Here is a 23,234-nt window from a genome sequence, read left to right as displayed (position 1 = left end):
TGCAATCGGTAATTTGCCGTGAGAGCGGAGCCTCTTTCGCCTGTGCGAACGTACCTAGCTCTCCTCGTGGTCCCTTCTTCGATGGTATAACGGCTGTTTCCTGGAAGTTCCTAGTATATCGGGGTCCGAAGTTCGCCGGTTCAGGCAGGTTTCCTGCGCGGCCTTGAAGGTTTGGTACCTGAGGCCATGGAAATGCTTTGTCTCTTGGAGGGATAAGACGTTCCCCGCGGTCAGCTCGACGGGATTTCAAAGCCTCGAGTTTCGAAGGTCCCAAGCACATTCTGTATGCAACGCGCCCTCGGTATTTTTCTCGCTGGAAATATTCGCAATAACTCCGTTCAAGCGTCACACGACGTTCCACGCGTAAATCTAATAAAAAAAAAATTTCGTAATCAATTTTTTCATTTTGACCGCTACGTCGTCCATGCATGGACTCGAAACATTAAATTATAGCAAGGTTACGAAACTAAGTGGCAAGACAAATTTTTTAATTTCGTAGTTTACAATTGCCTAAATCGTAGTTTTAATCTTGGCAGAAAATTTTACTTTTTAGATTGCTTTTTGTAATCTACAAATAGTATTATTCATTTTGGATACAAAAAAATGTGGAACACCTTTTTCGTAGATCGTAACGATTTGTTTGGACCACGTGGTACGTTCCGAAGGTCCAAGTGATATTTTATCGCGAATAATATTAATTCTTGTGCAATTCTTTGTCACGACAACCATTAAAGATAATGGTTCGAGATTGCAAAGCCTTCGAATTGACATTTCATAAGGTACAATCTAATATCCCGAAGAAAGCGTAGAGCCTTGAGCGGTACCGAGAGTACCGTTTCCTCATTTACAATTAAAGTCCATTCTGATCCCCGGGTACTAAGTAGAAATTGGATGGAACGTCCACCTCGGCCTGGCTAACCTCGCGTTCGACCTGGACGGACGTCGGCAGGTCGAAGTCGACTTTCGTAGGCCACCGAATACGTTACAATCGCTTTTATCATTCGAATTCGTGAAACTTGTCACGTGTCTAGATCATATTGCTTATTTCTTTTCTGTATTTTCGAAAAAAAACGGTAATCTTGATCCTTAGGTTAGCCAACTGTATACCCAAGTGTCTATTTCTATATTTTCTACATTTTTTTATATCGGGTTACGAAAATCATTACAAATTTTAGGCTATGTAGCTTACAATGGTCTAAAATCAGAATTTTAATCTTGCAGAAGGGAAATAAAGGAATTTGTGAATTTTAACAAGGCTACGAAAATCATTACTGAAACAAATTTTAGGTTATGGTAGCTTACAATGGTGTAAAATCAGAATTTTAATCTTCCAGAAGGGAAATAAAGGATAGAATTTGTGAATTTTAACAAGGCTACGAAAATCGTTACTGAAATATTCGAGACTATTCCAGAATGCGGTCTAATTACAAAGGTGTCGGTGGTCTTTGCTCAAGTCAGCGTGCCGCTTACGATATCGCGTTGACTTACAATGACTCACGTCGACAGACGACGAAGTCGAGCTCGGTTGTCACGATTTTTGTAAAAAAATAACAACGATAAACATCGATTGAACGTGGCGAAGCAACGAGCAGAGAAAGCGACACAAATGGCTTGTCAAGCTCGTCGAGCAGATAAAAAATAAGCCGGGGACATGGTAGCAGAACTAGAAGGCTCACTTTATGTACCAGGAATAGCTGATTAAAAACGAGCTAGAAAAAAAACCGTCGTGTCAAAGAATAAAACTAGTAACTTTGTTTTCTTTCGCGTTTGTCTGAAAATAGCGTTTTTTTTTCAAACTCGGAAACTACTCGTCCGATTGATTAGAAATTTTCACAGAATATTTTTACGTACATATATTATCTAAAATATAATATAGCAACGAGTTTCGAATACGACGTTTTCAGTGGGGGAAAAAATTAATTCCTTCAGTTTGGAATATTTTCCTCAAAAGTAAAAATTTTCAGAAACTCTGTATTTTTTAACGCAAATTTTACAAGGTACACCTCAAAGTGTACATATTCGTTTACTCAAATTTGAACTTTCCACGTTATACAGTTTTTACGTTAAAAATTCCCAAATAGTGAATTGATTTTTTGGAGGTTATGGTAGTTTGTTGAATCGCTATGCGTATGTACTTGGCATTGACGCGATACGTTTGTCACGCCACGCGAGCAGTAAGATGTTTTCTTTCCGGTAAGCAATTTTCTTCGCCAATTGAAAAAACAAACGCAAGAAAGGGTTTCTCCATAAATGTATACGAATTCGTAGTATCACGAAAAGTATTCTCGTAAATTTCTATAACCTTTGCACGTTATCGTGAATTTCTTTGTCCCAGACGGTCTGGACAGATTGGAAAAGACCGCATTGTCCAGACAGTCTGGATATAGGACTGAAAAGAGTTAATTCGGTGAACGAGCTGGCCACAAAATTGGTCTCCCGCATCCTATCCAACGATTCGCAACAATGTCATCAGTGACAGTTTTTATAATGCGCGGGACATTCGTCATGTTGGTACCAACGTTCTTTGAGCGCGAAAGGTGCAACGGCCATTTTGGTCGGAAACGAATTTATAAAAGCATGGTAGGAACAGATGTTGGTTATTTGCTGAAACTGTTAGAACTCGTACATTATTTGCTTTCAACCGAAGGAATCATTTTAGAAACCACCCTGGGCGGTCATGGTCATGGTCATGGTCAGCAAATAGTTTTATTACTGCCCTGTGGAAACTCTTGAAAGATCGTTTTATTAGTAGTAAATATTCTACCGGTATTGTCAATATTGTGCTTTCAATTCTTTAGTACTTCGTTTGAAAGTGAGAATATGTAAATTAAATTGTTAATAGTTAGAAGATTAATATCGGAACTTGAGTCTCTTTATTAACATGTTGACTGCCAGACCAAAGCTATATAATATTCTACAAAACTGAAATATTGGTCTGAAATGATGGTAAACTACATAACCTAAAATTTGCTTCGGTACTTTGGTAATTATATAGGGTGTTCGGCTACCCTTGGGAAAAATTTTAATGGGAGGTTCTAGAGGCCAAAATAAGACGAAAATCAAGAATACTAATTCGTTGATGGAGGCTTCGTTAAAAAGTTATTAACAATTAAATTCGAAAAGTTCAAATTGTTCTGGAAAAATTATTTTCGGTTGCGGGGGTCAATTACAATCATTTTTGGTCATTACACATACCCTCGAAATCCTACCCACTTTCGAGAAAAAAATTCCAATAGGCAGACAAATTTTTCGGCGAAATTAAAAAATTCCAAATCATACTAAAAAAATTATATTTAGTTGTAGGGGGGAGATAATAATTTTGTCCTGTCTTTGGTCTTTATCTAAAAAATCATTCGTGGGTAGGCATTCCTCAGCTTCCGTTCGAACAGCGCCCGTAACCTAAAGAGGCGCTGCAAGTCGTGTTCGGAGGTCGAAGGTTAAACGCGATCCAATAAGGCGGAATTATACTCTCGCTCGAATAATTATCATAGATTATTCGTTCCAGCGTTGTCTCCTGGATCCTTGTTTCGATATCTGGCGGCTCGTATAAATAAAATATCAGCGATCGAAAGCACACGCGATCCGCGGCATTATCCTCGCGGCTGAGATCGGGAACGAAGACAGGAGGTATCATTACCATACGCACAACGGTCGACGTCGTATGATTCACAAGGCGGGAACACGTAGGCTAGATAGAAAGAGAAGAAGAAATGTATTGTTTGGTCTGGGTTCGACCTGAGAGGTACACCGCGAGAGAAGGTGACGTTTTCATTGGTCTTTGATCTTTGGTATCCTGGTAACGCGGGCATGACGTCATCCGGTGATCCAAGCCCGGTCGGTTACCATCCGTTCCCATCGTGCAATACCACCACCCTCAGGCGTGCCCGCCAGCCCCTGTGTGTCTCACCATCGTGACCATCCCCCTCGCGATTTCGCCCTCCAAACGAGCTCTGACCCCTCTTGCGCTCCTCGCGTTTGTAGCAATAACGAGAGGAAGGCAGGACGCTCTACGAGACGCGTTTCGGTGCCATCCTGCGAAGCGAATATGGTCTTCCTTTTAACCCTTTCGAGCGTGACTACGTCGCCCCCTGGATCCCGATATTTCGTAACGGATCGAGAGATTCGCGATCGAATTGGCCGAGAAACGATCGCGTCGGATTCGTTCGCGTCACGGGCGTTGCAGCTTTTTTACTTGGACGATAAAACAGTTAACGGAATTATCGAGCGGGGTCATTTCTTTTGGCGTTGTAATTAGCGGTGGCTGACTGTAGTGGAAAAGGAATTTTTTTAGGTTAAACACGTAGGTTAGGTTTTCGCATCTGATCGGGCCTGGGAGTATCGGGAATACTTTGGTGGTAACCGAACGCTGAAGATGAACTTTGGATATTCGAATATTTGGGTTAACATTTTAATTATTTAAACAATATGGATACTAGCGATATATTAAATATTACATAGCTTCGCGAGTCGATTATCAGGTCACGTATTACGAATGAACCGTTGCGGTAAGTGAAATCAATAATTCTTAGAAGATGATCAATAATCTGTATGCATGTAAACACATACGAATAAGATCGCACGTAAACGTGTACAAAGGCAGCGACTCGTACATATTATATGGTTCCAACCCTTCTCTGAAATAGTATAACGTTAATGATAGGAATACTCTAAATACCAAGTCGTAAACTACTATTTATATTTTATTTTGTAAAATATATCGAATCCTGTGATTTTTAGTCGGTTACTGGGACGTAGTATTTCGAACATTCTGATACTGGTCAGACTCGAATACAAAACCAGATCTGGACCAGCGGTAGCCTATTCAAATAGACGCGGGGAATCGATTAGAATGTGCCAGGGATCCCTAAATGCGATATGACAGGTTCCGTAGACTTCACGAGGGGCGAGTCGATCTCGATTCCTGGATTAAAATTTGTCAAGTCCAAATATTAGCCGTTTCCCGAATTATGTTTTCGTATTGTTCCGCACGGATTGAATTTTTTTTTCGATACTGAGTAGGATTTCGGGGGTATGTCTGTTGACCAAAAATACTTGCAAATAACCCCTGCAACCGAAAATAATTTTTTTAAAACGATTTCAAATTTTTTAATTTTGTCGAAAAATTTCACACCTCGAATTTTTTTCTCGAAAGTGGGTAGGATTTCGAGGGTATGTCTAATGACCAAAAAAGATTGTAATTGACCCCCAGAACCAAAAATAATTTTTCCCGAACGATTTCAAATTTTTTAATTTAATTTTTTAATAACTTTTTAACCAAGCCTCCATCGACAAATTGTTATTCTTGAGTTTCGTCTTATTTTAGCCTCTAGAATCCCCCATTAAAATTTTTCCCAGGCGTGGCCGAACACCCCGTGTACGATAGAATTTAAAACAGCTCGAGGTCGTTCCATCGAGTTCTCAAGGTTATCGATTTAAATGGAACGCGATTTAGACGAATAAATATTTTTATTAGCTGCACGTTGTACGTAAAATCAAGACGAATTCAATGGAGTACCATAATACGACCTTGAAATAACCTTGAACGGTGACAGTTTACAATTAAGTTTGTAGAAACCTTGAAACATACCTTGAAAAGCAATCTTCTCTATATTCGCAAAGTCAACGGGGATATCGACAGGTTCTGTTTGTCGTGACTCACCCTATATGAATAAGAGATGACGTGCAATAACAGTGGTGTTATTAAAACCGTAACCTCAATTTTTTTCCATTGTTCAGTTCAAGTACAGTTTTGATAAGTATATCGATTCACGGTAGCATGCTTTTCATCCAATCTCTTAATTTCACTTCGTTTCATTTAACACGACTGCCGTGACGGTCACCGGTGACCGTCAAATTTTTGTACACGAAAGTTAAAATGTGTCTCGAAATAGTTCACACCGACCTAATTTTTGCAAAATATCAAATAACAAATTAGTATTCTTGATTTTCGTCTTATTTTGGCCTCTAGAATCTCCCATTAAAATTTTTCCCAGGTACCTATGGTCAGGTCCCAGGTCTCTGTACAGAGATGAGGTGGAAATTCTATCCAGAAATATTACGATACTAATTTTATTCAACGTCCACTTTTTTTATTTTGATAACTTAAATATTCTTACGTTTCTGCTGAATATTAGCAATATTATTCCAATATTATTCCAAGAACCATTGAGAAATCGGGGATACTATGACGCGTTAAACATACGCTTAATCAGTACGTCAGCACCGGGGGTACACGTTGATTTCTTTCTAAGCAACTTTCCATACACTCGGTAATCTTCTTTCCCGCCATTTTAATTTCATCGACTGAACCGTATCGACGTAATCCCTAATTAAATCTGACCAGCTGTTGCTGCAACTGGACGTTTAGATTCGTACGGTGTAACGTTATGTCACGCTTCGAACTAGTTTGTTTCGACGTGTTTCGCGTATCGTTGCGTTATTGGATATTCATTTCCTCCACCGGGGTGGCCGTGTTTTGGCCGTAGAAACGTTTTGTCGTTCACGTCGTGGCAGAGCTGAACAGATGCATCGTCGTGTAGTTATGTCGTTAGCAATGTATAAAGTATGACCAACCGATCGGGTGTACGAAGTTATGTTTAATTCATCTTTCCTTTGTCTCCGTTACCAAGCCACAAATCCGACGTTTCGAGCGCGCCGGAAGAGTCGCTTTCGAAACGTAACGCGGGATCATTGTGTCCGCCATTTTGAAAGATTCGTCAAACTCGTGATCGCAATTAGAAACGAATACTTCTGTCGCAGAACAGCAAGGCAGAGTTAAATTAATAAAGAACATCTTCGTATTTTCTAACAGATAGGAAGAACCGTGTGCTACGAATTGTAAATTAATAATTGGATCTTTTCGACGTGGTAACGTCCGTTCAAATTTTCCCGCCAATTTCTGGAGAACCGTAAACCCAAGTTGAATCGAATATCATCGGATGTTTAGCACCGTAGCAAATCCGATGACACTATCTAGCGAAGCGTTGAGGCTACAATATAAAACTGTGGGGGGGGGGGGTTGTTTTTGTTAAACAAAACAAAATAATATCCCAAAAGATGATGCCAAACACAAGGCGTGGTAGAATTGTTCAGGGGTCGTCGATACACCCGTGCAATTGCTTAGCCTAGCTCCTTGGCTCTGTTCGAGACGATTTAGGATAAATTTAAAATACAAGTTACCGGAGGAGGAGACGTAGGATCGCGAGGGGTTAAGAACCACTGTGGCGAAGAATCGCGCTACCCGCGGAGACTAGATTGGTCTGCACGCCGGCTCCACTCCGGAGGCATCCGACACGACGGATATCGCGAAGCCACTCGAATTCTCCGGAGACCGAGCAGACGGATGGGACCCGGGCAGGTTTTGGCAGACCGGCAGCAGGCATAGGCAGAGAGGCAGAGGCCAGGCAGCGCAGGCAAAGAGAGGGTGGCTTGGACTTCGGTTCGGATGGCGGGTATTGATCCTAGCGAACCTAGCAGCGGGGTGGCCGGGACCCCGCCTCAAGGATGAAGGGTGTCTCCCCTTCTCTCTCGGCCCCCTCTCGCTTGAGCCTCACTGTCAGCCGGCGTTAAAGTGAGACGAAGATAGGAAGAACCACACGAGTGGGGTGGTTGCCCCTTAAGAGAGTGGGGTGAACCACCTAGAGCGGACCGTGTACCAAAGATACCATCCCTTAGGCTTGGCCGTAATAAGCGGCCAAGGAGGCCGGGAAACGTGCCGCCGGAACCGACCCGAAGACGATGGAAAAATCTCGGGATGCCAGGTGGATGCCCATCGGTGCCACCTTTCTCCGTGGTTTCCAGTCATCAATATCCCGCCAGGTAGATTCCCTTCCTTTCTTCCGGCACCGTTTTACCCCGCGCCGCTATGGAGAACCGATCGTTCGCGCTCGACGCCCATTTTGGCGCAAGGAACGCGGGAGCGTCGCCGTTCCGGAGAATTGTCTCCCTTTCCATCGTCGACGAACGCGCGGATGGGCTCTTCGAGCGGACGTCGCACCGGGCGACCCGTGACGTCACGTCCTTTTTTTGTTTTTTCCCCCCTTTTTTTTTTGTTCTTCCACGGTGTAACGCAGATATATTTTCTCGCGTGCGAATACCTCGGCCAGTGAGTCACTTATTCGTGGACGCGCCATCTTCGCCCGCATGCCTCGCCGATCATAAGTAAACACGATCTAAACGAATTCGCGTTCGCTAGAGTATCGGTTGCTGCTTCGTTGCCCCTAGAAAGTATATGTTAAAAATCTTTTTTCAAAGCACTGTGCGAGAAATATAAATATCTGATAGCGTAGACTACCATTAAAAACTTTGCAAACAGTGGGGATCGTCCATTCTGGGTATTTTAGAAAATTGCTGTGAATTTGAATACACCGGCCCATATTTGACGTCATTATAATTACTAAGTTATCTCGTGCTCGAAAGAAAAGGCAACACGTAATCGGATGGAGCATTGCCTGGACTATACACTGGATGAATCACAGTTCTAATTAGCTGGTAAATTAAGCACAGGACGCTCGAACTCGACTGCATTTTCTTAACACGTTTGACTGCCACGGTGGTCACCGATGACCTTATATCCTTCAAATACTTAGAACTATTCAAATTGAATTAACATTATCGGTGACGCTATAAAATGACACGCGCCAAAAGAACTATCGAATATTTCTGTTTTTCCACGCTAAAATTTGAGAAAATGTCGGAGATATTTCCAGATACGGAAAACAGATGTTAAGTACGTGAGTCACGACAAGGAAGACGTTATGGTAGGAGGGAGTCGCTGATAAAGAGGCTTTAAAATAAATTGCTGTACGCTGACGACGTAATTATAATATTTACGATGCTGTTTGAATGAAAATTTTCGAGTTTTTTCTCAAACTAAAAAGCATTTCTGGTACCATTTTCACAGTCTGCCTCGGGAAGGAACATTTTTCGATCTACCGCGTGCTCAATGAACGCGCCGGAATGCGCATGTGTCGATTGTTCGTGTTAACAGAGGCTCGGGTGCGAAGACACGTTAGCAGCGGACACGCCAAGTTCCGATTACAGGGTCCGGCAACGCAGAACATTTTTATTTTATTTATTTAGCGTCTCTATGACGTAAGTATAAAGATACAGATACCTGAATACATAACAAATAAAACGGGGAACACGCATGTACGCGAGAGTTAAGGCGCAGCTAAAATACTATTATTAAGACCTAACCTCAATACGCATCCCCTATGGTCGTGCAATTATTGTCGCCCCTGTGACAATAGAGTGCACGGTATCGGTTGCCTTGCATCAGATGTAGGCTTTACACTCGTGAATTCGATTTTTTTTAAAGGTTTACAAACTCCTTTTCTACTTTATTTAATTTTCCTTCTGCTTCAATCTACCCTACATTACTGAGTTCGACTTATAGAACAGCATTTAAGACGTCGAGGGAAATAAATTTGGATAGAGTTTGTGAATTTTGGCAAGATTACGAGTATAAGTACTGAAACAAATGTTAGGTTATGCAGCTTACAATGCTGTAAAATCAAAATTTTAATCTTGCAGATTATTATACAGTTTTCATCTGTCAGCGAACGTGTTAAATTTTAAGAGTTCCAAGTTTGGAACGATATTTGTGACATTCGATGGATTCGATCCGATCGTAAGTGCTTGAAATCCCACGACCGAGCCCCGCGTCTAAGCCCCGCCGTGAAAGTGTTAATAGACTCACGGGTGAAACTTGCTTCGAGCAATTGTTTCGAATGCAAACGTATCGATTGGTCGACAGAGCCGAGCCGGTCGAGAAGAATAACGTCGACGAGAGCTGGAAACCGCGGACGACGAATGGGCACACGGCCCTATCGGGTGTATATTTCCGTCGTGCAGATAACGCGCGCGGGGCAGATTAAAAGAAAAAGCGCCGTGATCGCGTAGCGTCGGTGCGTCGGTACGGCCCACGGGTCCGTGTCCCTCGCTCGTCCCACGGAGGGCATTTTTCGACCTGTGGCTCCGCGAGTTGGCGGCGTGTGTAAAACGGACGAAAGAGAATCGCAGCTGCGCATCCTTCTTGGTCGTTCTCCAGGCGGCCGTGTCTGGTGGCCCCGGAGTCGGAGACGCCTCGGCTTATTTCCCTCCTGTGCCAGCTGTGCCGGAGAGCGCGAGCGCCCGCACACAGCCTGCTCTGTTAAGACGGGCGTCAACGACGAGAACGGACGTGAACGAGGACGGACGGCCATATAGGCTCTACCGTCGGTGCAACCGGGACGGAACGATCGCTCTAGCCTACGAGAGAGAAACGTGGCGAGACATGGTGCTCTAATAACGCAGATTGGAGAGAGAGAGAGAGAGAATGAGAGACGAACGGTTCTGTATTGTCGCAGAGAAGACCGACGCGTCCTCTCTCGCTCCTTCCCTTTCTCCGTGACGTTGGTCCGAGCGAGAGGGCAGAGAAAGAGAGCCCCCCCGATCGGTTCATAGTGGGGTCAGGTTGCTGGCAGAGGTTCGGAGGGGAGAGCGAGACCACCGGAAATCGGTCTGTCCTTATTTGAGAGCCCGCGTGAACCACACCGAAGCCAGGTCGGCCTTTCGTGCTGCCTGCTTCTTCTCCTCTTTTCGATGGCTTCTCTTCCTTCGCCTCTGAAAGAGGGACGCGTCTCGGCACGCATCGAGGCAAAAACTGCCGAGAACCTCCGCGGAGATGTTTCTGTTAGCGGCGGCTTCTGGTACCAGGACGTCCTCAGTTTCCGCAGTAGCGTTCTGAGAAAATCGTTTCGTCGGCCCAGCATGGCGGGCTATGACCAACGAGCACGAGGGAGGGGGGAAGAGAAAGACCGTCGAGAACGTGGGGGAGATACTTGGACGCTCGTCGACGCTGGTTATACGATATCGCAAAGGGGAAAAGATCCTCGGCGAGAACCGATGGGAAGCTGTTGCGTTGCAACGCGTTTGCCTCGGAACTGGAGTATCTACGCTCGTAAACGGAAATTGTTCGAACGCTTATATCGTTCGTCTAATGAAATATATATGTTAAACTGAAGCGTGTGATACGTAGAGTATCGTGTACAACGCTGCCTAAATTTTTCAATGTTTTGCGCGAGAATCGAAATGAATTAGTTATGCAAGCTGAGAAAGAACGATAAATAATGGCTTATTGAGTTTAATTAGATACTGAAATGAAAGGAGAAAGTCGTTAATTCAATAAATGGTAACACCTTGAAATTTAATTATCAATCTTTTTAATACTTTTCGTCGTATTTACGGTTTAAATAAGTATAAAAGAAATAAGGGAATTATAAGAAGTATTTTTAAATTAAAATTTTAGGTGTCTTTTGATACGTTGGAAATAGCCATCGTTCCCAACAAAGTAAATAACAGAGTCCAAAGTAGTGGAAAACATCGCGGAGTAAACGTGAATTATTACAAACACGTGATACCGCTTGACCATCGAATTTCTATTTTATCTAACTCGAGAGGCCTGCCTATCGTACACGGAGCAAACTACTAATAAAACAACTAGAAACCATTAATCCCACTAATACACGAAGGAACGTTCATTATCTGGTACGCGTGTCTTGATTATCAAACCAAAATGGCCGACGCGGCGAACCGAGTATCGCTGGAACCGACTGTTAATTTGTTACGTCCGCCCTTGAGGATCCTACTCAGACTAGTTCCTTATCAGCGATATTATGTATCGTGAAAATCTATATTTCCCGCGATCGAACTTGCCATGCACTTCAAAAGATTCTCCGGGAGCTTAACCACCTAGGCCAACCCAAGAAATAATTACTAAATATATTCGAGTCTAGAAGGTTATTTTTAAACTATTTATTTTTTTCCTATATTTGTGTTACATTATTATTACAGTAGAATTTTTATTAACACTGTTTATGCTTGATAGTCAGCATTTGTATCGCAAATATTACACGACGCTTAGTTCGAGTTCTGTTATCCTGTAGATTTTTAATTTGACGATAGATTTTTATTATAACGCGAGAAGAATTCTGTATAAAATTAAACTGACGTTAATGGTAGCAACAGTATGAGTAATTTCCGGTTGAACGTAGCGTCGAATGAAGTATTTAAGGTGTTGCAAACGATGAGGGTAGTCGAGTGCCAGCAGCTCTTGTGACTCGCTCGATGCCAGATCTCCTCCCTTTCTTCGACGCTTTTTGCTCCGCGCAAAAGGTTGGCCCTGTCGCGCCGCCATCTTCTTAAATAAATACACCTGCGAGACAGCCTCATAGTGTTCTGAAACGCTGGTCGGTTCCTCTCTATGTCGTTGCAGTTATTCTTTCTTCTTTTTTCTCTAACCAATTTCGTCAGGGTCTCGAATCGATTCGAATTCGAATTCAAATTCGAAATGATTCGACGGAGGACACGTCGCGTCTTGCTCGATCATCGGTCGGGTCACGAAATTTTCTTGTATTCGGGCAATTAGCTTGACTTATTGATCGTGCACGGCAATACAGTTTCGGTTCGGTTACGATCGAACGGGGTCAAGTTCTCCTTCCTTTGTGCCACATAAGATGCCATGAGAACCTGATTAGCGGCAATAGGGGAGAAATAGTAGTGTCTCCGACGAGACTCGAACAGAATTCCGTCTTAATACCAATGGATGCCAGTAGCGTGCAATTCAATACCACAATTGGGCGAATTTTATTCGCGATTAACAAGAAATTTAAACCTTTTAAATCCAAGCGAAGACAAGTAATAGTAAATTCTAGGCCCTATTACGACCCTAATTACAACAATGAAAGTTATTATTAAGGATTCGAAATGCCGTCCAAGTAACGACCGATTGTTTCACGCGTCTTATTTGCAAAAATGCGTTGATTGCGTCTAGTTATGGGAAATTCCGTAATGCGTGCAAGACCGAGGCTCTTTGTTCTCCGTTGCCGCCATTTGGCTGTGAAACGTGGCGACTTCCGCCATGTTCGCCAGGGCGTTAAATCTTTCATCTTCTTTCGTTTTCTGTTGAAATTTACATGATTATTATCGTGATTAATTTATTAACTGTAAATCGCAAATTACTATCGCAAATTATAGTGTTCTATATTATATGCTGTGTTTATTAACCAAAGGAAAGTTAGGATATATTGAAAGAATACTTGTTAATACTTGTAAATTTGTTAATAATGTAATCTTTATTACGAATACTAAAAAATAGCAAATGTTCCACCAAACAATTTAATATTTCTGTTTGTTGCGTTTTGGAAAAACGTCGAGGATATAATTAAATATTAAATATCGATGGAAATCGTACTTCCACGAAGCATTTATATTTTCGAGAACGATATTATTTAAAAGAAGGTAACTACGCAACCATATGCTGAATTATTACGCATTCGGGTAGTTCGATCGAAGGTTCCATCTTGAATGCTCTGCACTGAAATCGAACGTCTCCGGTTTGTCTATTTTTAGAAGTGCTCTCCTATCGAACGTAACGTCTCGTCGTAACATTTTGCAATTTTTAATCAGGGCTGCGGTTAAGATATATCAATCGAGGACCGACGTAGGAGGGTGTATTTCTGGCTAGATCGTGGTTCCTCCTAGTCGCGACAGAAACTACGACGATTCTCTTGACGCCGTGTTTGCCTGGCGCGTACAATGGTCGGCGGCGGGTTCCAGCGCGTTGGTAGACAAAGCAAACCGAACCGTTCGCGGGGATGAAGAGAAAAAGAGCGCGTAATCTAACGCCCTGGCGAGGACCAGGTCGAGAAAGCGCAACGTGACTAAAGGAGAGAGCTAGGGGTGCTCGGGGCGGCGAGGAGAGAGAGGAGATCGGTAGCGGTTGGTTATACCGGATAACAGAAGCGAGGAGGACCGCGTGCTTCGAGGGGTGGCGAACCCCTGAAGGACCCTAGTCGGTAGCGGTGACCTCCTCCCTCTTTTTCCCTGTCTCCCTGGTCTCTCTTCCTTTCCAACCCTGCCCCCTCCACGATTCTCGTCATCCCTGCCGCGACGGCACCAGAGCACGATCATTGGTTCACCGGTTTCACGCAGACACGAGGAGGCACACGCAGCTGCCACTGGCTGTCTCTTGTTCCACGGCCGGACCCGATCGGCCAGTCCGGAGGAGAAGCAGCGCGCGTGCAGTAGTTAGCACGCTGTCTACCACGCGCGATATATAAACGTTTTCTTTTATTACGATTTCGCGTACGCCGGTGGTTCCCCGTTTCCTTTGATCGGTTGGAACTGCTTTCCGGAAGATTCGACGACGCGCGTTGCCGTGTTTCCGTTGGTCGCGAGAAACGCGGCTGCCCCTTTGGTGCTCTCTCGTGACCACCACGAGTCGTGCGTACACCGTTCGGCGATTTTCGTGTACGCTCGTTGACGATCGTCGCTCAGCTACCCGTCATCCGTCGCCATCTTGACGGTCCGCCTACCAATCAACGTCACGATCGCGGGGCGCTGATCGTCACGTACGGGAAAAGTACACCAGGCGACACCTTTCGCCGACACCGCGGACTCGTATCTCGCACGTGCTGTAGAAAAAGACGTGCGCGACACACGTTTCAGATCGTCTGGCGGATGCTCTTTCTCTAATTTACAACCCCCCTGCCACCCCCTCGTGGTGTGTGTGCTCGATGGTCGGTCGATTTATACGAGTCGCGCGACCGCGTGTGCGTGTGACGTTTTGAATTTGAGTCGAGAAAGTGGTGGCGTCTGCCGGGAGGCCCACGCACACATTGTTTTTCAGTACTTCGTCGTTGTGCTTCCCCTTCCCCCTCCCAGCCATCTCTCGTCACCCCGTCTCTTTCGCTCTTTGGCCTGCGGTCCCCTTCTACATCGCTAGCCACAGTTCGCAGGGCGTCGCACGCAGGGCGGTACCGATGCCCTTTCGACCTCCCGCGGTCATCGAGAGTACGCAAGAGTGCTTCCGTCGCGCGACTGTCTCGTCGTCGATTCTCACGTACTGCCGCGTCGCGATAACTACGAACGAAACTCTATTGTTTACGACGCTCGTCCTTTGAGGACACGTTTTATTCTCCCCTGTTCGTTTCGCGCACGTGCTTCGTGCATCCAAAAAAAAAAAAAGAAAAAAAAAGGAAAAATCAAGAGGATCCGAAAGAGGGCGATCGAACAACTGGAAGATCTATAGTTTCCAGTTTTCGCCGCGCGCGACTGTGTTCGTCCGTGTACACCCACGTGCGCCTGTTTTGAGTATACGAAGTGTCACTTGTGTCCTGGCAAGCCGACCCGCCCGGCAAAACGCATCTAGTCACGCGTTCGCTACCAAAGTAAATGAAGCTGTCGCAGAGTGTCGCGATCTTTGATTCACGAAACACCAGGAAAACAGGCTTTTAAGTGCCATTTATCGAATAGAAGATACACACCGTCGCGCCTAGGCACGCACGACTGCGTTCATCGAATGCTGCTTACCGAACGAAGGATATAACGATCGCATACCCAAAGAACGATTTATTATCTCATCGACGATGTTTAACATTGGTACACGAACGATGGAATTATGAAGAGAAATCGACGGCCAGCGGTAGAACTTCCAGCGGTATCGTGGAGGATGTCGTAAAGGGACGTTATCGCGTATTTACTCGAGCGTGCGTGTACGAGTGCGTGTGTTCGATACTAAGAAGACAACGGATTAAGAGGTTAGGATGCCGCAGTGCGCCGTGGCTACGTGCCGCAACAGTCATCGTAGAACCCGTGGTCGTCGTATCCGCTACCATCGATTCCCCCAGATACCGGAAGTGCGCTCACGATGGGTGCGCGCGTGCGGTCGCGTGCCCCTCTCGAACGGCGAGATACCGTTCAACATACAAACTGCGCGCATATGCTCCCTCCACTTCACGAACGATTCCTACGAGAAGGATATGGAGCACCTTGTGCTCGGTCTTCCTGTGCGCAGTAGGCTGCGTCGTGGCGCCGTACCGACGATCGGCGTGCCGGTGAACGTGCAGCCGGTCACCAAGATGCTGGTCGAGGACGCGAAGCGCTCCCTCCTCAAGGTCACCCATGCTAAAATGCTAACCGGCCAGAAAGTGACCGGCAACAACGGTCTGCCCGACAGTAAGCAGCAGCACCATCAGCCGGCCACGGAAAGGCGGCAGCAGCAGCACCACCAACACCAACAACGTGCCAAGAGCGGCAACCAAGTGAACCAGGAGCAAAAGATGGCGGGCATCGACGTGCTGCTTGCCCTCGGTCTTAAACCCGCGCCACGGTGAGTCGTTTTTACTCGGTCCCGGGGTGATTACGTTTTCGATAAGGAATTCGAAAACGGGTCTGTCACCGGAAACGATAAGATTTTCTTTCTATCTATTTATCGATATGGTTTCGTCTTTTATTCGACGATACGACACGGCTGCGATCGCTCTTGAACACGAGAGTTCGAAAACACGGTGTTTCCTCTTCTTTTTAGATTCAAGGCATCGCTCAAGAGTTTTTAATTTTTTTTTTTTTTCTCTCTTTCGTAAACACCAGTTACACCATTTGAATTTTTCGTTTCGCGACTACACGATAATTGCATAGCTGTCTCGTGTAAACAGATTACTACGTTGATAAATAATAATTTGCTCGACAAAAACGGTAACATTTGTGATTACGTTGTTCGGGTTAGCGCGGCAACACACGAAGACCTTTAGCGCGACCTCTGGTAGGCACGGCGCATTGATCCACAATCGCAGATCATTCGAAAGTCTCGCTCGTTTCTCGCAAAGTGTGGCACAACAGAAACTGTAGTACCGTGGTGAAACTCGAATAGCTTGTATTTTCACGGTTTCTACTTCGGGGCTTCGGTTCCAAGGCCCTCTGCGGCCACGTTTCAAGGTCATATATTATTTTGACTTCGTAACGAAACTAAGTGATTTTGAACTCGATAAAAACTGTTAACGTTGTATCATCAACTTTAGACGATATTCATAGATGAGAACTTTTATTTCCACTCTGAGGAATAATACAAAAGTTCGTACTGTATGATCAATAGCAATACGGTTACATAATTTCTTACGTGCGCGAAACTGTTATTACATGATTACACTTAGTAAAGACTCATTAATTTTTCTGTGGCAACACGATACATTTATGTACCTGTTAACTGTAGAACGAGGGTATCGGGCATCAGATGGATTACACTTGGTCTGTCGCAAAATTACATTTCACGAATTATCGTCAAAATGACGTAACGTCTTCCCACTCGACGTTAGTCACACGGTGAACATATGTTATTTAACAAATGATTGAATATAATATTGATTTAACTCAAAGTCAAATGGAAATTAATTTCTTACGTTCGTAAAATTTTATGGCCACGAGCAACGTTTGTATTCTCGTGTACGAATCGAAAAATTGCAAGTACAATGTTTGCGACACTCGACTGCCGCTTGAAATAAAATCGCTTGAGTAAGTGAAATGCTCACGAGTTGGAGAACGCATCTTTGATGCGGAGGAACACATCTTTCTGGGAATGCTCTCTCGCCTACCGTGCTGGATCGACCAATAAGATCCTGCGTCTTTATCTCACGACGACGCACGTGCAGATAATTCCACTTCGACGTTTACTTTTGTTCGAAACGTTTTTCGAACATCTTGCCCCGCGTCCAGTTTGATTACGCCTCTGTGTCCTCAGGATTGCCAGACTTTTGACATTGCACCGTTTGATTGATAAAAGCAACTTTGTTTTTCGTAACAGATAATTTATATCTGCTTCGGTTCCCGTTCTCCGCGCATTCGACGTTCTTGCGTTTGTATCTTCGACGCGTTTAAAAACCAATAATTGTTTCTCGTGCCCGTGTTTTTCTTTACTTCGAACAGAAGCAAATAGATTGTTGTTTTAAGAATACCGTAACGTTTGTCGCGCAGATTCGTTTTCAATTTCAGACCCGAAGAATGCGTGTATGTTCTAAAAATAGAGAATTTATTGTTTAGCAAAACGATAAAATGATATCATTGTTATCGATACTAAAAACTGCTTATCGCTTCGAATACAATCCGAAATATATACAGAGTGTTCGGCTACCCCTGGGAAAAATTTTAATAGGGGATTCTAGAGGCCAAAATAAGACGAAAATCAAGAATATCAATTTGTTGATCGAGGCTTCGTTAAAAAGTTATTAAGGTTTAAAGTTCCACCCGAATTTAATTTTTTTCTCGAAAATGCGCAGGATTTCGGGGGTATGTGTAATGACCAAAAATACTTGTAATTGATCCCTGCAACTGAATATAATTTTTTTAGAACGATTTGAAAAATTTTTTTTCGCCGAAAAATTTCACCACCTATCCGATTTTTTTTCTCGAAAGTGGTTAGGATTTCCGAGGTATGTGTAATGACCAAAAATGATTGTAATTGACCCCCGCAGCCGAAAGTAATTTTTCCAGAACGATTTGAAATTTTTTAATTCAATTTTTTAACGAAGCTTCCATCAAGAAATTGGTATTCTTGATTTTCGTCTTATTTTGGCCTCTAGAATCTCCTATTAAAATTTTTCCCAGGTGTGATCGAACACCCTGTATACGTGGTATATTATAATATCAGCTGGTTTGCGTGGGAAATCGCAAATCTGATACCAGCAAGAGCGCATATCTACTTTCTCTACAGCTGCCCAGAATCAAGTTATTTCTTTCACCAAGCTTAGGAATGTTTAAATCATTAACGTATTAACCGCGAAATTTAAAATAATAAATGTACTAATAAAGAAAGGGCAATCTGAGTTTTTTATTGAAATGCTAACGCAAAAAAAGCTTCAGCGCAGACAGTGTACCTAATTTCTGATTAATGAATTCTGAAAAAACCCTTTATCCCTCCACGGACACACTGTAATTAGTAATTGGGCAGTTTACCTGGACATACCGGATGTTTTATAATTAATGGATGTTTCAAAGTTGATTCAATGTCACAAAACAAGATCAAGTTTTCACAAGTTACATGGGACTCTATAAACAAGGGGTTGAAGCAATTATGAAACTTTTTTAATACGTTCTGTAGAAACAGTTGAAACGAAACTTTTCTAATGGCAGTCCCCGCGTTAGAATTTCCGACAAGAATGGATCAATAAACTATTTTAGTTCGAATAAAAAATTTGTAGAAAATAAAAACTAAAATTCTAGTAGGGCTACAAAATTAACATATAGAAATATTTTATTCTCTGTTTGCGAGCTCTGGGGAGGTTCGGTAACGAAAAATCGATTGTGCTTTAAAAAATTCAATGTGTCTATGGAAGGTTAAAAATATTGCCCAGGTTCGTACCGAGCAATAATTTCACCAGACTCCATACCACAAATTCTAGCGTCAGTGTCTAGAGTTAATGGTGGAAAAGCATCCTTGGTGGGGTGATTCGGTAAAATTGCGCGTTAGTGTTGAAAATCGGTTGAGTGGAAGGAACGAGAAAACAATAATCGACGACCCTGCCATCTTTGGTGCACAAACAGTCAACCAGGGTCGTCTCCGCGACAGCGATTTGACCTACGGGCAACCTCGGGCCGAGAATCGACCGTCCTCCTTTCGTCATTCCACCTTGCGATATACCGTCGTTTCTCGTAGAACGCCGCGTGATCTTACGTGGAAAAAGCGCAGAATCGGGACGAGTTTCACAGTTATCTTCGCTGGTTCGTCTGCACGTCCTTGGACGTCCAAGGTTCCCACCGTAGAACCATTTGCATCGTGGTCCTTCGCGGAAAAACACGCGACTGGTTTCGGGAATTCCAACGCGAGCGAACCATTTTTTATCGCCGATATCATCCTCTTAAATCCCATTGACCTCGAGCATACTTTATTCACGAATGACGAATAAACGTATCAGATTCATTCGCATGTTAACCGCTGCTTTCTCGTTCTCCTGGACGTTGATGCATTATTGTTATGTAATTATTAAGGTTAGGTTAATAATAGCATGCAGCGATACATGACTAATTTTTGTAGTAATATGGGCCCTATATGGAATATCGATCAGTTTAGAGGTTATAATTTACGTTCAGAATTTCCCATATACGCAACGCGTTGCGCGCCGCCTATACGGAAAGTGAGACGAACTAACTCGGCGTCGAGCGCGTTAAATTCGTTTGGATCGCTAAATTACAAATGTGACCCACTGCGCCACGGTTAGATCGACTGCCAACATTTAGCAATTTTTAAATTCTACGGTATTAATGATCCATCGTCCGGCGTTATCGACGCCGGTTACTCGAATACACGCAATAGTCCGTTCAAGCTTATTATCGTTCGAAAGTGATGACGATTCGGTTCTCGGCTGGATATACATTGCACACCGTTGCACCGCGTATACGTACGCGTTTCACGCGCTTCTGCAGTCGGTTGTACAAACCCAATTAGATCTTTTCTCGCCGTGGAATTTGAGGAATGATCGATCTATTATACGAAATAAACTAAGAAGTCAATGGAGGAACGCTTTTTAGGATAAACGTTTTTTTTATAAAGAGATCGTCGATTAAGAGCACGCCACGGGCAATCGGTGTTTTTTCTAGCCCCGTATTTATCGATTTATCACGAATCGTCGAGCGCGATCGAATACGACGCAAATTTTTTTGCCCGTTTTATTAACCTAATTCAAAGTAAAACTAAATACAGTATTTACAGGACACAAATAGAGAAACTATGATATTTATTCGTAATTTAAAAAGAAATACCCATTGAAAGTTTTGGCAGACCATTCTCTTTTCGAGTCGAAGTTTTTGAGGTTATGGGTTAGAATACCCTCTTAAAAAGTGTCCTAACATTCGTTTTGTTTCTCAGTCTCTGTTTTCTTGTGACTCTTTGGCCAAAAATAGCGACTCATTAGTCGCTTAAAAGAAGACATGGAAGAGTCTATTCTTAATGGTAACGATGCGTGGTCCAATCCATTAAATTTTCTAACCTACTTGACCTTTTCATCCTAAGCATCCTTGTTATCTGTCAATATTTGTATCGCATCTACGCTATTTAATAACATTATGCTTGTACATACATAACAAACTTAGATATTGTATAAATATATCAATTTTTTAAATAAATCATATCCTCCTATTTACGTGGAAATTATCGTTTCTTTTTCATTGCACTTCTGCGAAACGATTGAAGTATAGTCTGTAAAATAGTTGTTTTTACAGTTATAAAATACTTGTGCATACGTGGCTCGCGTCGCGGGTAGCAAAATTCAAATTGGCCCGCGCACCAAAGTGGGTGGGTTCCACACGCCTATCGCGAAGGAACGGAATCCAAATTCGACGTTTGTTCCAAGGAAACTTTGGCGTAACCTCTGTTTGGTTCACCAACACGCCTCGAGAGCGTCCTTGGTGCTCAGGGACACCGCGAGCAGGCGAGAACGCTCCTCCGATCGTCAACGTCCGCGAATTAGGTCGAGAGGAACGCGAGCGGGACGGGAGAACACGCTCTCTCGTAACCATTCGATGTCAATAATAATAGCGCGAGTCTCAGTTGCATAGAGGTTTCCTTCTTCGGTTTCTTGCACTCCTGGTACTCCGTGCTTCTTTGTTGTCGCCGTGGTTTCCGGAAAATTTGAACAAATTTTTGCTAATTTTCAGTTGTGTTACGGTCAATTTCAAAATGGCGTCTACGTGTCAGTAAAAACGGTCGTCGTGGTTCTAGTTGCGGGCAACTTTTCCGGGAAATTTGAATAATTTTGGCTAATTTTTGTGTCTGTGTGGTCAGTTTCAAAATGGCGTGTGCGAGTCGGTAAAAAGGATCATCATGGTTCTGATCACAGGCAACTCTCCGTTTACGTACGAGTTCCATTTGAAGAGGTTCGTTATACGTACGCTTAATGACAACATTTATGAAACAGAACAATCGTTTGAGAATTCTTGTATATGCTTTATCTTCCGAGATAAATTGGGACTAAAATTAACATAGAGATAACATCTCGTATATCAATAAATAATACATTTTTTTTAGTATTGAGTTAGAGAAGCCAAACAAATGCTTCGTAGCAAAAATTAAGAAGCATACTTTAAATGATACAACCACTTTTGACCAAAACGTTGAATTTTGTCATTTCATGCATTTAACTCAGTCACTTCGATCGCTTTTTAAATAACTTACCATCATAACCTGCGGTACATAATAGTGGTGGATTTGAATATCTTTTCGACCTGAAAAATCATGTCTCATCGATAGCTTGGGTCCTGGAGCGACACAACGATTGGTCATTTTTTAACATGTTCGTTTCGTCCGCTGTAGGACAATAACAATAGCACAACAACCTCGGCTAGAACAGAGGAGCTGTAGTAGACGGAGGACGAAAGCGTGCGCTCGCTTGCAAAGAAGTAGGACGTCGCTACAAGGTCCCCTGGCAAGTGTTTAACCTAACCTAACCTAGCCCAATCTAGGCGCGGACGCACACGCGCGCGCTTCTATCCGCTCGTCCTCCTCGAGTCACCGCATTAACCGCGGCAACCCCACCTAAGCTGGTCGACCTGCTGCACTCCGCTCTCTCCCTCTCGCCGTCTCTCTTTCTCCTTCGCCTATATCTGTACATTTCTACGCGATCTGTCTTCGTCGCTTGGACTTCTGTTCGTGCTCCACGGCATTCGCTGCACTCATACGCCCCGTAGTCGGTTAGACGTCCTTCGTCCTAACCGTAAATGCGCGAAAACTGGCTTCGCGTTCGAGGAGCGTGTACACGTTAGCGGTTCTCCAACGGTCATAGAACTCTCGTCCGTGAAACGCGCGTGGTGGCTTTAGAAGCTGCCTCGACTCGGGAGAAAGCAATGAAAAGGTCCACGCGATTCCAGTCGCTAGCCTACCGACCGCGGTAACCCCAGTCGATTCTTGCTCGTTTCGAGGCATCGATTCTCTCGTGCCGAAAGTCTTCTTTTTTTTTCCCTTTCGATAGACGAATGACCTTTCGTGACCTTTACCGTCTTACCACCCGCTGCAAAGGAATCGTCGGTGTTGCGACAGTGAGAGTGCCGGAGTGTGTCTCTCGGGGGAAAAGAAAACGCAAAGCACGGAGGATTGGCTGTGATCGGCTGCGATCGACTACGTCCGGCTATCTCCGGGGGGAGGGAGGGGCCGTAGAAAGAAAGGATCGCCGTGACCGGTGAGCGGCCACGCTCGGTGAAAAGTGCAAGTGGAGTGTGAACGGTGCATACGACGCGCGTGTTCATGCCACTCGGTTCCTGTGTCAACGGTTTTTCTCGTAGCAAGGGCTTGTTTTTTTTCTCTCTTCTCCTTTGCTTGGTGCGCTTCGTTCGATTCCTCGTGAAGCTTCCTCTCTACGCGGAGGGATACTTTTGAGAAGATGTAACAATCTACCGCTGAAGTTTCGTGGTATATACGTTGAATGTACGTA

General features: G+C 43.9%; 2 protein-coding genes across 4 annotated transcripts in view; both read left to right on the top strand.

Annotated features, from left to right (window-relative positions):
- The window catches only part of LOC143344929 (uncharacterized), a 39,469-nt gene extending 38,129 nt beyond the window's left edge, over positions 1-1,340 (top strand). Inside the window, exon 3 of the transcript XR_013080172.1 lies at positions 1,176-1,340. The gene's annotated coding sequence lies outside the window, so the exon portion shown is untranslated. The remainder of the gene's footprint in view (positions 1-1,175) is intronic.
- Positions 1-23,234, top strand: part of LOC143344931 (uncharacterized) — a 38,567-nt gene that overhangs the window by 7,078 nt on the left and 8,255 nt on the right. The window contains exon 1 of one of the 3 annotated variants that reach the window (XM_076771563.1): positions 13,439-16,153. The exons of the other annotated variants lie outside the window; for them this stretch is intronic. Within the exon in view, the coding sequence (XP_076627678.1) occupies positions 15,588-16,153 (566 nt within the window). The 5' untranslated portion in view covers positions 13,439-15,587. Of the gene's footprint in view, positions 1-13,438; positions 16,154-23,234 lie in introns of those variants that run through there. 3 annotated transcript variants of the gene reach the window in all.

Source organism: Colletes latitarsis, chromosome 8, assembly GCF_051014445.1.
Source record: "Colletes latitarsis isolate SP2378_abdomen chromosome 8, iyColLati1, whole genome shotgun sequence".
In the NCBI taxonomy this organism is placed as follows: Eukaryota; Metazoa; Arthropoda; class Insecta; order Hymenoptera; family Colletidae; genus Colletes; species Colletes latitarsis.
This window is presented reverse-complemented; position numbering and strand designations above follow the sequence as displayed.